Source organism: Eriocheir sinensis, unplaced genomic scaffold (assembly GCF_024679095.1).
Source record: "Eriocheir sinensis breed Jianghai 21 unplaced genomic scaffold, ASM2467909v1 Scaffold675, whole genome shotgun sequence".
Taxonomy (NCBI): domain Eukaryota; kingdom Metazoa; phylum Arthropoda; class Malacostraca; order Decapoda; family Varunidae; genus Eriocheir; species Eriocheir sinensis.
Window position 1 is genome coordinate 151,877 of NW_026112026.1, and position 13,473 is coordinate 165,349.

Below are 13,473 nucleotides of genomic sequence, written 5' to 3' on the forward strand. Positions count from 1 at the left end.
AAGTAAAGGTGCCCAATTTCAAAAGAGCTAACTTCGTAGAAATCCGACAAAAACTAACAGAAATACAACTATCAGATGACGGCAACTTAGAGGAAGCCTGGCTAAGCCTTAAAAATCACTTACTCACTCAGCAGAACACATTCGTCCCCTTGTGCGAGAAGCGAATTAACACTAATAAAAGCCCACCGTGGTTTAATAGCGAAATTAAACAATCAGTCAATGAGAGAAAATTGTTTTACAGGTTAAAGAAAGAACAAAGCACGCCCGAAAACAGTAGACTTTATAATGATGCCAGACGACGAGTAAAAAGACTAGTAGGTCAGGCAAAGCGTAGATATGAAGAAAATATTGCAGCCAACTGTAAAAATAATCCGAAATCTTTCTTCAGTTACATAAACAACAGAAAGGCGATCAAAAGTGGTATTGGACCTTTAACAAACAGCGACGGTGCACTAGTGACTGACAGCCAACACATTCCAAACCTCTTAAACAATTACTTTTCCTCGGTGTTTAATACTAACAGTCTTCCTCTCGCTGCCACCAACACCAGTACTATTGTAAATCTCGAGCATGCATTGCCTAATTTTGAAATAACAACCGATAAAGTCCTTAAAGCTCTCCATTCACTTAAAACAAATAAAAGTCCTGGACTTGACAAAGTATATCCAACTCTGCTGAAAGAAACAAAGAGCGAAATACTCTCCTCCCTCACAACCGTATTCAATATGTCCTTGCGACAAGGCATCGTCCCTTCAGATTGGAAAAAGGCTAACGTGACACCGATTTTCAAGAAAGGAGACGAAAAAGTACCAGGTAATTACAGGCCCATTAGTCTAACTTCGGTTGTAGGTAAGCTACTTGAGGGCATAATTAGAGACAAAATTGTGAGTTACCTTGAAAGCCACTCATTGATTGGGGACTCACAACATGGCTTCCGAAACAAAAGATCCTGCCTATCAAACCTATTAACCTTTTATAACGACCTCTTCACTGTTTATGACGTAACCAAATCACTGGACGTAGTCTATCTTGATTTCCAGAAAGCGTTTGATAATGTCCCGCATCATAAATTACTTTACAAATTAAAGCAAATAGGTATTGACGGTCAAGTAAACCAATGGATCGCGAATTGGTTGAGCAACAGACAACAAAGAATAGTGATTGACGGATTTAACTAAGAGTGGGCGCCTGTCACTAGTGGCGTCCCTCAGGGCTCGGTCCTTGGCCCAGTGCTCTTCATTATTTACATCAACGACGTGGATGTTGGACTCAATAACCGCATTAGTAAATTTGCAGACGACACAAAGATTGGTAACTCGGTTCTCACTGACGAAGACAGGCAAAGCCTCCAAGAGGATTTGCACAAAATTTCAGCTTGGTCGGATAGATGGGAGATGCCCTTTAACGTAGACAAATGCCAGGTCCTTAAAGTTGGAACGAGGAATAAGAAGTTTGAATACGAAATGCGCGGCGTTAAACTCAAAAGCGTTCAATGCGTCAAAGACTTGGGGGTCAAAATCGCGTCAAACCTCAAATTCTCACAGCAATGCATCGATGCAGCAAATAAAGCGAACAGAATGTTGGGCTTCATTAAAAGAAACTTTTTATTCAAGAATAAAGATGTAATACTCCCGCTCTACAACAGTTTAGTCAGACCCCACTTGGAATATGCGGTACAGTTTTGGCCCCCCCACCATGCAAAGGATATTGCTAAATTAGAAGGTGTTCAGCGTCGGGCAACGAAAATGATCCCTTCCTTGCGCAACAAATCCTACGAAGAAAGGCTTTCTACCCTTAATATGTTCTCTCTTGAGAAACGTCGCCTCCGAGGAAAACTGATCGAATGTTTTTAAATACTTAATGGTTTCACGAATGTAGACAGATCAACATTGTTTATGATCGATGACACTTTGCGCACGAGTAACAATGGCGTAAAACTCAGATGTAGACAAGTAAATTCAGACTGCACCAAATTTTTCTTCACCAACGTTGTAGTGCGAGAATGGAATAAGCTTCCACCATCAGTGGTCCAGTGTAACACGATTGACTCCTTCAAAAATAAGCTCGACCGTCACTTCCTTCAACTTAATATCAACTAGAGTAGAAATGCAACGTTTTGGAGTCTTCTGATTAATGTAAAATCACTTAGGTTTAAGGACAGACCACCAAATCTGGACCATGGGGTCTGTGTGGTCTGATTTTCTATGTAAATCTATGTAAATCTCTCTCTCTCTCTCTCTCTCTCTCTCTCTCTCTCTCTCTCTCTGTCTCTCTCTCTCTCTCTCTCTCTCTGTCATGCGTATATTCATTTTCATTTTTTTTCTCGTTATTTTTATTGATTTTGTTTTTTCTCTTCTTTTAGTTTCCTCCTTTCCTCTCTTCCTTCTCTCCCCCTTTCCCTCCGTCTCTTCTCTCTTCTCCTCTTCCCTATTTCTTTCCTCCTTCTCCCTCCTTCATATTATTCCTTCCTTTCTCTTCCCTTAATATTTCTCCCTCCTCTCCCTTCCCTTTTTCCTTCATATTTCTACTTCCTCACTAATCTTTTCACACACACACACACACACACACACACACACACACACACACACACACACACACACACACACACACACACACACACACACACACACACACACACACACAGTCACCCTTTCAATCTCAGCGGCATTTTTTCCCTTCTCTGAATATGCCGATTTTCATTTTCTGCCCTGTTGACCTCTAGTATTGACCTGACCTGTTCACGATTGCGCCAAGAGTAATGAGAACTGGAAGGCGACGCGTTCTACTGGGGATCTGATTTTATTTATTTATTTATTTATTTATTTATTTATTTATTTTTTTGGCTTCTTCAGTGACTCCAAAGGTTAGATTATGAGATGGATGGCCGACTCTTTTTGGCTTCTTCTTCTTCTTCTGCTTCTTCTCTTTCCTCTTCTTTCTCCTCTTTATATTTTTATCTTTATTTCTTCTTTTTCATCTTCTAATCTTCTTCTCCTTCTTCTTCTTCTTCTTCTTCTTCTTCTTCATCTTCTTCTGCTTCTTCTTCCTCTCCTTTTTCCTTTTTATTTTATTTGCGTTTCTTCTTCTTCTTCTTCTTTTTCTTCTGCTTCCTCTTTGTTTTTCTTTTTCTTTTATTTTCATTTCTTCTTCTCTTCTTCTTTTTCTTCTTCTTCCTCTTCTTCTTCTCTTTCCTCTTATTTTTCCACTTTTTTATTTTTATTTTCCTTTTTTTTTCGTCTTATTTTTTTCCCTATTGTAATTTTCTTTTCTTTTTCTTTTTCGTTTTCCTCTTTTTTTCTCTTTCCTCTTTCTCTTTTCTTTTTCTTTCTTCTTCTCTTTCCTCTTTTTTCTTTTCCCTCTTTTTCTTCCTCTTTCTTTTCCTTTTCCTTCTTTTCTTTTTTTCCTTTTTTTCTCTTCCTCTCTTTCTTTTCATTTTTCTTCTTTCTTCCTCTTTATTCCTCTAATGTACTCTTTCTTTTCCTTTCTTCTATTTCTTCACCTTCTTCATCTTCATCATCTTCTCCTTCTTGTCGTAGTAAAAGGTGTCACGTGTACTCATGTTATCAGCAGCGGAGACGATATCCTGTCACCAGCAAGCCTTTGTTGTCTCCAGATTATCTCTCTCACACACACACACACACACACACACACACACACACACACACACACACACACACACCCTTCTCATGTCAACTATTTGCAAGAGCTGAAAAGGATATCACTCGGGTTTTCATGAGTTTTTTTTTCACTTTCAGGTTACAGAAGAAGGGTCCAACCATCACCAGGGTCTTTCAACTAGCCCTGAAAATGACCCAAACTCCTACGAAAGCGGTATCAAATATGTGTTCCCTGGGCGCCGCATCGCTTGAGTGTATGGCCTGCAGGGAAAGGTTACCCGACCCCTTCTTGGGAGTTCACGAATACACACTGAAGCAGATTAACCGAACGAAGATTAAAGGGAATGGGACGTGAAATTAATCATAAGAGAACCGAAAGGAAGTTCACGAAGAGACTGAAGCAGATTAACCGAACGAAGATTAAAGGGATTGGGACGTGAAATTAATCATAAGAGAACCGAAAGGGAGTTCACGAAGAGACTGAAGCAGATTGACCGAACTTAGATTAAAGGGATTGGAACGTGAAATTAATCATAAGAGAACCGAAAGGGAGCTCACGAATACACACTGAAGCAGATTAACCGAACGAAACGTAAAGGGAATGGGAAGTGAAATCAGTCATAGGAAAACCGAGAGGGAGTTTATGAATGATACCTGCTGATGCAACCTGGACGAAGACAAACTGACCACTGAGGCACAAAAAATATGGGACACACAAACGAGAGAAGAGAAAAAATAAACAAATAAAGAAACACGATCAGCATACTTACTGAACGAAAGCATAAGGGAATAAGACGGGTCATTAATTATATGAAGACGGAAAAGGCTGGAGAGAGAGAGAGAGAGAGAGAGAGAGAGAGAGAGAGAGAGAGAGAGAGAGAGAGAGAGAGAGAGAGAGAGAGAGAGAGAGAGAGAGAGAGAGAGAGAGAGAGAGAGAGAGAGAGAGAGAGAGAGAGAGAGAGAGAGAGAGAGAGAGAGAGAGAGAGAGAGAGAGAGAGAGAGAGAGAGTGAGAGAGAGAGAGAGAGAGAGAGAGAGAGAGAGAGAGAGAGAGAGAGAGAGAGAGAGAGAGAGAGAGAGAGAGAGAGAGAGAGAGAGAGAGAGAGAGAGAGAGAGAAATTGATTAGCTTGACAAGTGTTAGTAAAGTCTCCGGAACTGACATCCAAATTTCAGTATTCCATTATATACAATTAAAGGAGGAGCAGGAGGAGAAGGAGGAGGAGGAGGAGCAGGAGGAGGAAAAGAAGGAGGAGGAGGAGGTGGAGGAGGGAGAGTCATAACTTCGTATCACATACACTCAGACTCAGACTCTCTCTCTCTGCTTTCTTTCTTCTCTTTGGTATTTTCAATTTTTTCCCTTCTTTTGTTACCCTTTTATTCTTCTTCTTTAATTTAATATTTTTATTGTTGTTGTTCTTCGTCCCTTGTTCTTTTTTTTCCTTTGCATTCCTTTTATTCTTTCTTCCCTTTCGTGACCATTCTTCCCTGATCATTTCCCTTCCTTTCGTGTCCATCCTTCTCTGGTCATTTCCCTTCCTTTCGTGTCCATCCTTCTCTGATCATTTCCCTTCCTTTCGTGTCCATCCTTCCCTGATCATTTCCTTTACTTTCGTGTCCATCCTTCTCTGATCATTTCCCTTCCTTTCGTGTCCATCCTTCTCTGGTCATTTCCCTTCCTTTCGTGTCCATCCTTCTCTGGTCATTTCCCTTCCTTTCGTGTCCATCCTTCCCTGATCATTTCCCTTCCTTTCGTGTCCATCCTTCTCTGATCATTTCCCTTCCTTCCGTCGGCTGCAAGGGAGACAAAAAGCCGCATTTTCAAGCGTCTCGGCGCCTTAGTTCGCCTGTTTGAAAAACCTCTATTGGAAGGTGCTGAGACTTTCCAGCATGGACTGTTCTGTGATCCTCGCCATAGTTTTACTCAGCTTCTGCACCTTGAACAGAGAAAGTCACCCGTGAACTCCCGGTTGATGTTCTCTGTGGCGCTGAGTAATAGTCGTACTTTGAGCCCGGAGTAAGTTGTGTCGAGGCGTCAAGTAGTACACCGCAAGGCACGCACGAAACATCCTGTCCCAGATCAGGAAACTGTAGGAAAATTATCTAAAAGGCGCCCAGTATATAATTACAAGCACAGCCATTTCTCCCCAGTGTCTCTCTCGTCCTGCCGGGAGTGGTCGCTGCTCGCTGAATTGCCTCTCCAAGGAAAGGGAGACCACGAGTCGCTGCGAAGATACGAGAGTGAACGCCTCAGCAGTCTTTAGAGGCTCAATACTCAAGACTCAACACTCTTCCCCTGCACACACACACACACACACACACACACACACACACACACACACACACACACACACGGTGAGCCACGATGAAGGCCAGGCTGCCCTTACTCTTGGTGTTTATTGAATCATCGTTGCTTGCGGCCGGAAATTCCTTCAGACCCTACTGGAACCCACGCTGCCCTGCCCAAATTACCATCTCGGGGGATGAGGAATGGAAGAACGTTACCACCATTGAACATAACAGGGGCGCCTGGAGCACCACCTTATACGTGCACCCCGATCCAGGGTTCAAAGGCATCAGGCTCGTGGCGGCGGGCGGTGGCTGGCTGAGTGACGCCTGGTTCACGCTGGACGCCACTTGCTTCCCTGGGGACGCACAGTGGTGGGGGTTGTGGGCACGTGTGTTGAACGATGGCAGCATCAATGGCTACGGTCTTAAGTTTGCAGTACAGGCTGGTGATTGTGCTCTTGGGTGCCGCAGAACAGATTACTTCCCTGGTTACTGGGCTGTTACTGTTGAGGCTCACGGGCCCTCAAGGTGGAGATCACAGTACCCGAGTCAACAATGCACTCTAAAAGGATACACAAGACAAAGCCTCTCATGGATAAACTGCACCTACATCCCCATCACCACCACCACCACCACCACCCCTACGACCACCACCACCACCACCACCCCTACGATCACCACCACCACCCCTACGATCACCACCACCACCACCCCTACAACCACCATCACCACAACCACCATCACCATCATCGTTGTGTCGGCAATGATAGGTGTTGGTGTTCTTGTTGTTCTTGTGGTGGTGATGTGGCGTTTCCGGCAGCGAAGGATATCCAAAGAAGGTAAAAAAACTCTCTCTCTCTCTCTCTCTGTTGTGTGTGTGTGTGAGAGAGAGAGAGAGAGAGAGAGAGAGAGAGAGAGAGAGAGAGAGAGAGAGAGAGAGAGAGAGAGAGAATGGCGGAACAACAGAGGCGGAGACCAAGGAAAGGGTTTGATGAAGGAGGAAAAGGAGGAGGAGGGAAGGGTGGGAGAGGAGACGAGAAGAGAGAATAAAGAGGAGATGGAGAGAAAAGCAGGAGGAAGGGAGACGTGGGATGAAGGGAGAGCCATTAACACAGGGAGAGGAGAATGGAAGACAGGAGGGAAGGGAAGGAAGGAGAGATGCAGAGAAAGGGAAAGGGAAGGAGCAAAGGAGTGGAGAAGAAGAGAAGAAAATAAGAGAAATGAAGAGAGGATGAAGGAGAGGGAGAGAGACGAACGACTGGGACGGATGAAGAGAAAGGAGAAGGGGAGGAAGGTGGGAGGGAGATGAAGGGGAGAGGAGGACACAGCGATCAAGGAGAGACAAGTGAGGGAGAGGAAAACAAAAGTGACGGGACGAAGAGCGAGAAGACAGAGAGGAAAGGAAGAAGACAGGAAGACGGGGAGGAGGGAGGGAGGCAAGAACAGAAGAAGGGAAGAAGGAAGGGAGAGGAGGACAGGAAAGAAAGGAAAAATAGGCTGAAAATAGGAAGACAAGAAGACGGAGGAGGAAAACATGAACAGGAGGGAGTGGAAGGAGGCGGAGAGTGGGAGAGCGGGCGGGAGAGGTGAAGAGCGAGCGAGGCGAGAGGGGAAGGCTGGGACGAAAGGGGAAAGGAAGGAAGGGGGAAAGGGAGAAGGGAGAAAGGAAAATAGGTTCATTAGGGAGTTTATGGTAAGGAGAAGTAAGGCAGGGAGGAGGAGGGAAAGAGGAAGATAGGAAGGAGGGAAGGAAGGAGGGAAGGAGGGAGGGAGGGAAGGAAGGAGAAAAGATAGGGAGGAGGGAAGGAATGAGGGAAGGAGGAGGAGGGAAGGAGAGATAGGGAGGGAAGGAATGAGAAAAGATAGGGAGGAGGGAAGGAGGGAGGAGGGAAAGAGGAAAGAAGGGAGGGAGGGAAGGAAAGAGGAAAGGAGGGAGGGAGGGAAGGAGAGATAGGGAGGGAAAGTAGAAAAGATAGGGAGGAGCGAAGGAAGGAGGGTAGGAGGGAGTGAGGGAAGGAGGAGAGATAGGGAGGGAAGGAAGGACCAAAGATAGGGAGGAGGGAGGGAATGAGGGAAGAAGGGAGGGAGGGAAGGAGGAGAGATAGGAGCACAAAGGAACACAAATAAACACAAAGGAAGAACAAACAACAGCAGACCTGCTGGTCCTTACGAGGCTGTTTGTGACAAGCTACACTAACTATCTAATCAAAGGTAGAAGATGAAGGACACCAAAGGCGAAGGCTCCTCCCCACCCCCCCATCCCTCCAGCCAGAGCTGGCAGGGAAGGAAAAAGAACCATGCAGCATGGAAAAACTGCATGGAATTTATGTAGGAAAGAGGAAAGAACTACCATTACTGCTACCACTAACCGGGCGATAAAAGCGGACAAGGACACCAGTACTCGAAAGAACTTAACGTTATTACGACAATGAGTAATATCTTAGTTGCTGGTTGGATACAGAACACTTGTTTAATCTATTCTTGAAGGCCGTAACTGTTGTACTATCAACGACATCACAGGGTAGAGAGTTCCAAACATTAACAACTCGATTGAAGAAGAAGTGTTTAGCTTCGTGCGACGAGAATCTTTTACCACTTATCTTCAAATTGTGATTTCTTCTTGTTCTATTTGATCGATCAATTGTAAAGTAATCTTCCGCATTAATATCACTGAATCCTTTAAACATTTTAAACACTTCTATTAGATCGCCTCGCATTCTTCGTTTTGATAGGCTGAATAAATTTACTTCTTTAAGCCTTTGTTCATATGATAAATTTCTCAACCTAGGAATCATCTTTGTTACTCTTCGTTGAACCCGTTCCAACTTTTCTATGTCTTTTCTGTAATAGGGAGACCAAAACTGTACACAGTACTCTAGACGGGGTCGAACCAACGAATTATACAGTTTTAATATTACTTTTTCCGATTTATTATTAAAGACTCGTCCGATGAAGCCAACCAATTTGTTTGCAGTTTTAACTATCTCTGAACAATGCTGACCGGGCTTTAAATCGCTTGATATAGTGATTCCAAGATCCTTTTCTTTACTTACTGCAGAAAGTTGTTGGCCATTCATTACGTACCGAACGCGATTGTTATTTTTCCGATGTGCAACACTTTACATTTGTCAACGTTAAATTTCATTTGCCATTGATTGGCCCAACGTGCAAGTCGATCTATATCTGATTGTAAAGCTTCTTCGTCGAGTGTCGCAGTTACTTTACCTACAATTTTTGTGTCATCAGCAAATTTTGATACTTTGCAAGTGAGCCCATCATCGATATCATTAACATAAATTAAGAAGAGCATGGGGCCAAGCACTGATCCTTGAGGTACGCCGCTTCTGACGTCGAGCCAGTTAGATGTAACACCGTTTAGAACTACTCTCTGTTTCCGCTCAGAGAGCCAGTCCACAAGCCAATTGTGAATGTTACCCGAGATACCGTGCGCCAGTAGTTTGCTGAGCAATCGTTGGTGGGGGACCTTATCAAATGCCTTTTGAAGATCCAGATATATGATATCTACTGATCTGCTTTCATCGAACACCTCAAAAATATAATGAAAAAAATCAAGTAAGTTAGTCAAACACCAACGCTTACTACGGAAGCCATGTTGCGAAGTATTTATTATATTATTTTCTTCGAAGAATTTCACCATATTGTCGCGAATGATAGTCTCCATTAACTTACAAACAATAGATGTCAGGCTAATTGGTCGATAGTTTCCAGGATGAGACTTGTCCCCCTTTTTGAAAATTGGTGTGACATTTGCAAGTTTCCATTCCGACGGAACTTTTCCAGCTGTTAAAGATTCATTGAATATGATGGAGAGCGGTTTACAGATTTGATGTTTGATTTCTTTTAAGATCCTAGGGGTAATTTTGTCTGGACCAGGAGCTTTGCTTACTTTAATCTTTTCAATTGTGCGTAAAATGTCACTTTCTATGATGAGCACGCCACTTAACATCTTTTCGGCCCTTCTAACCTCCGGCGGTTGAGGTGATAAACAATCTCCGTCGGTAAATACGGATGCGAAAAAGTTATTTAGGATTGTAGATTTTTCTTTTTCTTCGTTGGTGTGGTTACCTTTTTCATTAGCACGCGGTCCGATACGGTGTGAAAAGATAATAGATAGGGAGGAGGGAAGGTGGGAGGGAAAGAGGGAGGGAAGGAGGAGAGATAGGGAGAAACATTTGAAACATTTTATTATCCCTTTATACAATTATGTATTTACAATAATTTTAGTGCAGAGCCCATTTAAAGCTGAGAGCTTTTTGGGCAGTGCTAAACTTAGGTGCCGTATTTAATCAATTGTGCAAAAGAAAAAAAAAATATATATATATATATATATATATATATATATATATATATATATATATATATATATATATATATATATATATATATATATATATATATATATATATATATATTGATATATATATATATATATATATATATATATATATATATATATATATATATCAATATATATATATATCTATATATATATATATATATATATATATATATATATATATATATATATATATATATATATATATACATATATACAAACACAAACATATATAATTATATGACAAAAGTAAATAATAATAATAATAATAATAATAATAATAATAATAATAATAATAATAATAATAATAATAATAATAATAATAATAATAATAATAATAATAATAATAATAATAATAATAATAATAATGATAATAATAATAATAATAATAATAATAATAATACTAATAATAATAATAATAATAATAATAATAAGAATATAATAACAAATAAGAATAATAATAATAATAATAATAATAATAATAATACTTAATAATGATAATAATAACGAATAATAATAATAATATAATTAATAATGATAATAATAATAATAATAATAATGAAACTAATAATAATAATAATAATAATAATAATAATTAATAATAATACGACAATAATAATAATAATAATAATAATTAATAATAATAATAATAATAATAATAATAATGAAAATAATAATAATAATAATAATAATAATAATAATTAATATTGTGATAATAATAAAATAATAGTAGTGTAAATAATTAAAGTGATACATTAACAATAATATCATTAGTAATAAAATTGTAATTGATTTATAAAAATAATATGGTATTACTGTAAATGATAAATGTATTAGTGAATAATGCACAATAATAGCATAAGGTGTGTCAATTGATTTGCTTGAGGACACACTCTGACAGATGATACATGGACTTAATAATTATAATTGAGAAGAATATGTTTTTAAATTATAAAGGCGTATTGAAATTAGAGTTTTAATATTATTATGGAAACAGAATTCCAGGCTAAACCTGAATAAGAAAGTGAGCAAGAAAAGTGTTAAATTATGGGCAGGTAAGTAACTCAAGGAGCACGGGTAGCTACATGTTAGGCTGTAAGGACACGAGGTTTCACTTTGATCTTTTTATACATGTATACATGGATGGGAAGGAAGGAGCATAGGGAGGAGGGAGGGAGGGAAGGAGGGAAGATAGGGAGGAGGGAGGAGGAAGGAGGGAAGATAGGGAGGGAGGAGGGAGGAAGGAGGAAGATAGGGAGGAGGGAGGGAGGAAGGAGGGAAGATAGGGAGGAGGAGGGAGGGAGGGAAGGAGGGAAGATAGGAGGGAGGAGGAGGGAGGAAGGAGGAAGATAGGGAGGAGGGAGGGAGGGGAAGGAGGGAAGATAGGGAGGAGGGAGGGAGGAAGGAGGGACGATAGGGAGGAGGGCGGGAGGGAAGGAGGGAAGATAGGGAGGAGGAGGAGGGAAGGAGGAAGATAGGGAGGAGGAGGGAGGGAAGGAGGGAAGACAGGGAGGAGGGAGGAGGAGGGAGGAAGGAGGGAAGGGGGGGAGGGAGGAGGGAGGGAGGGAAGGAGGGAAGATATGGAGGAGGGAGGGAGTGAGGTAAGGAGGGAAGATAGGGAGGAGGGAGGGAGGGAAGGAGGGAAGATAGGGAGGAGGGAGGGAGAGAGGGAAGGAGGGAAGATAGGGAGGAGGGAGGGAGGGAAGGAGGGAAGATAGGGAGGGGGGATTGTAATTTTCATTCTTCCTATCTTTTTCTTTCTTTTTTCTTCTTCTTTGTATGTCTCTCTCTCTCTCTCTCTCTCTCTCTCTCTCTCTCTCTCTCTCTCTCTCTCTCTCTCTCTCTCCTTCGTGACGGTCGTCGTCGTCAAGGTGGTAATGGTCACGCATTCTTCCCGCAGTGCCCCGCGTGCCGCTGCGGCGTGGACTGGCCGCCTCCTGGCGCGTCGGTGGCGAGGCAGCGATCGGCGACAGCCGCGTGTAGCCGCCCATGGGCCCCACCGTGCGCCCGCGTGTGGCGCCGCGGCAGCAGGAGCCCGACTACCTGTACTTCGGCGACGACGAGGAGCACATCTACGACGAGTTCCCCGACCCTCTAATCCACCAGGAGATCCCTGGGCCTCCAATCTACGAGGAGATCCCCGGGCCTCCTATTTACGAGGACATCCCCGGGCCTCCAATCTACGAGAATATCTCCGAGCATCCACGCAGCCACGAGGCCGAAAACTTAGACTCCGATGATAGTGCTTACCTCACCTCGAGGCGAGCACCCCCGGGCACACCCTCAGGGCATCCACCCAGCCAAGAGGCCGAATACTTAGACTCCGATGATGTTGCTTACCTCACCCCGAGGCGAGCCCCCCCGGGCACACCCTCAGGGATCACAGAGGGCTGAGGGCGTGCGTGAGACCCCGCTCCCGACGCACGGGGACACGGCTGCTGCCGCTCCCAGGCCACCACGCCACACAGGGGTAAGCACTGCAGGATGAGGGCAACTAGGCGGCAGCACCGTGCCCTCCAGAAGAGCAGGGGGCAGCACCGTGCCCTCCAGACGAGCAGGGGGCAGCGCCGTGCCCTCCAGACGAGCAGGGGGCAGCGCCGTGCCCTCCAGACGAGCAGGGGGCAGCACCGTGCCATCCAGACGAGCAGGGGGCAGCGCCGTGCCCTCCAGACGAGCAGGGGGCAGCACCGTGCCCTCCAGACGAGCAGGGGGCAGCACCGTGCCCTCCAGAAGAGCAGGGGGCAGCACCGTGCCCTCCAGACGAGCAGGGGACAGCACCGTGCCCTCCAGACGAGCAGGGGGCAGCACCGTGCCCTCCAGACAAGCAGGGGGCAGCACCGTGTCACACACACACACACACACACACACACACACACACACACACACACACACAAGTACATTTTCCTGGACCGTAAATTTTCCAAACGGCTCCAATCACTAATTCACATTTTATTCTTTTGTTCTTTATTTGTTTGTTGTTTATAGTGATGGCGCGAAGGAGGAGGAAGAGGAGGAGGAGGAAGAGGAGAAGGAAGAGGAAGGAAAAGAGGAGGAGGAGGAGGAAGAGGAAGGGAAGGGGGAGGAGGAGGAAAGGAGGAGGGACCATGCATTATAATTATTTCTAAGCGAGTTTTGTTGTTTCAATAATTTCTTTTATTTTTTTTATTTTTTTACTTTACCTTTTCACTTTTTTTGCTTCATATTTGTGCTGCCA

The 13,473-nt window shown here is 43.3% G+C and overlaps 1 protein-coding gene across 2 annotated transcripts in view; it reads left to right on the top strand.

Moving 5' to 3' along the window:
* Positions 1-6,651: 6,651 nt before the first annotated feature.
* Positions 6,652-13,473, top strand: part of LOC126993784 (uncharacterized) — a 50,093-nt gene continuing 43,271 nt past the window's right edge. Inside the window, exons 1-2 of one of the 2 annotated variants that reach the window (XM_050852945.1) lie at positions 6,663-6,741; positions 12,160-13,296. In XM_050852945.1, the coding sequence (XP_050708902.1) occupies positions 12,249-12,653 (405 nt within the window). In that variant the 5' untranslated portion in view covers positions 6,663-6,741; positions 12,160-12,248 and the 3' untranslated portion in view covers positions 12,654-13,296. Of the gene's footprint in view, positions 6,742-12,159; positions 13,297-13,473 lie in introns of those variants that run through there. The other variant, XM_050852946.1, reaches the window with a different exon arrangement.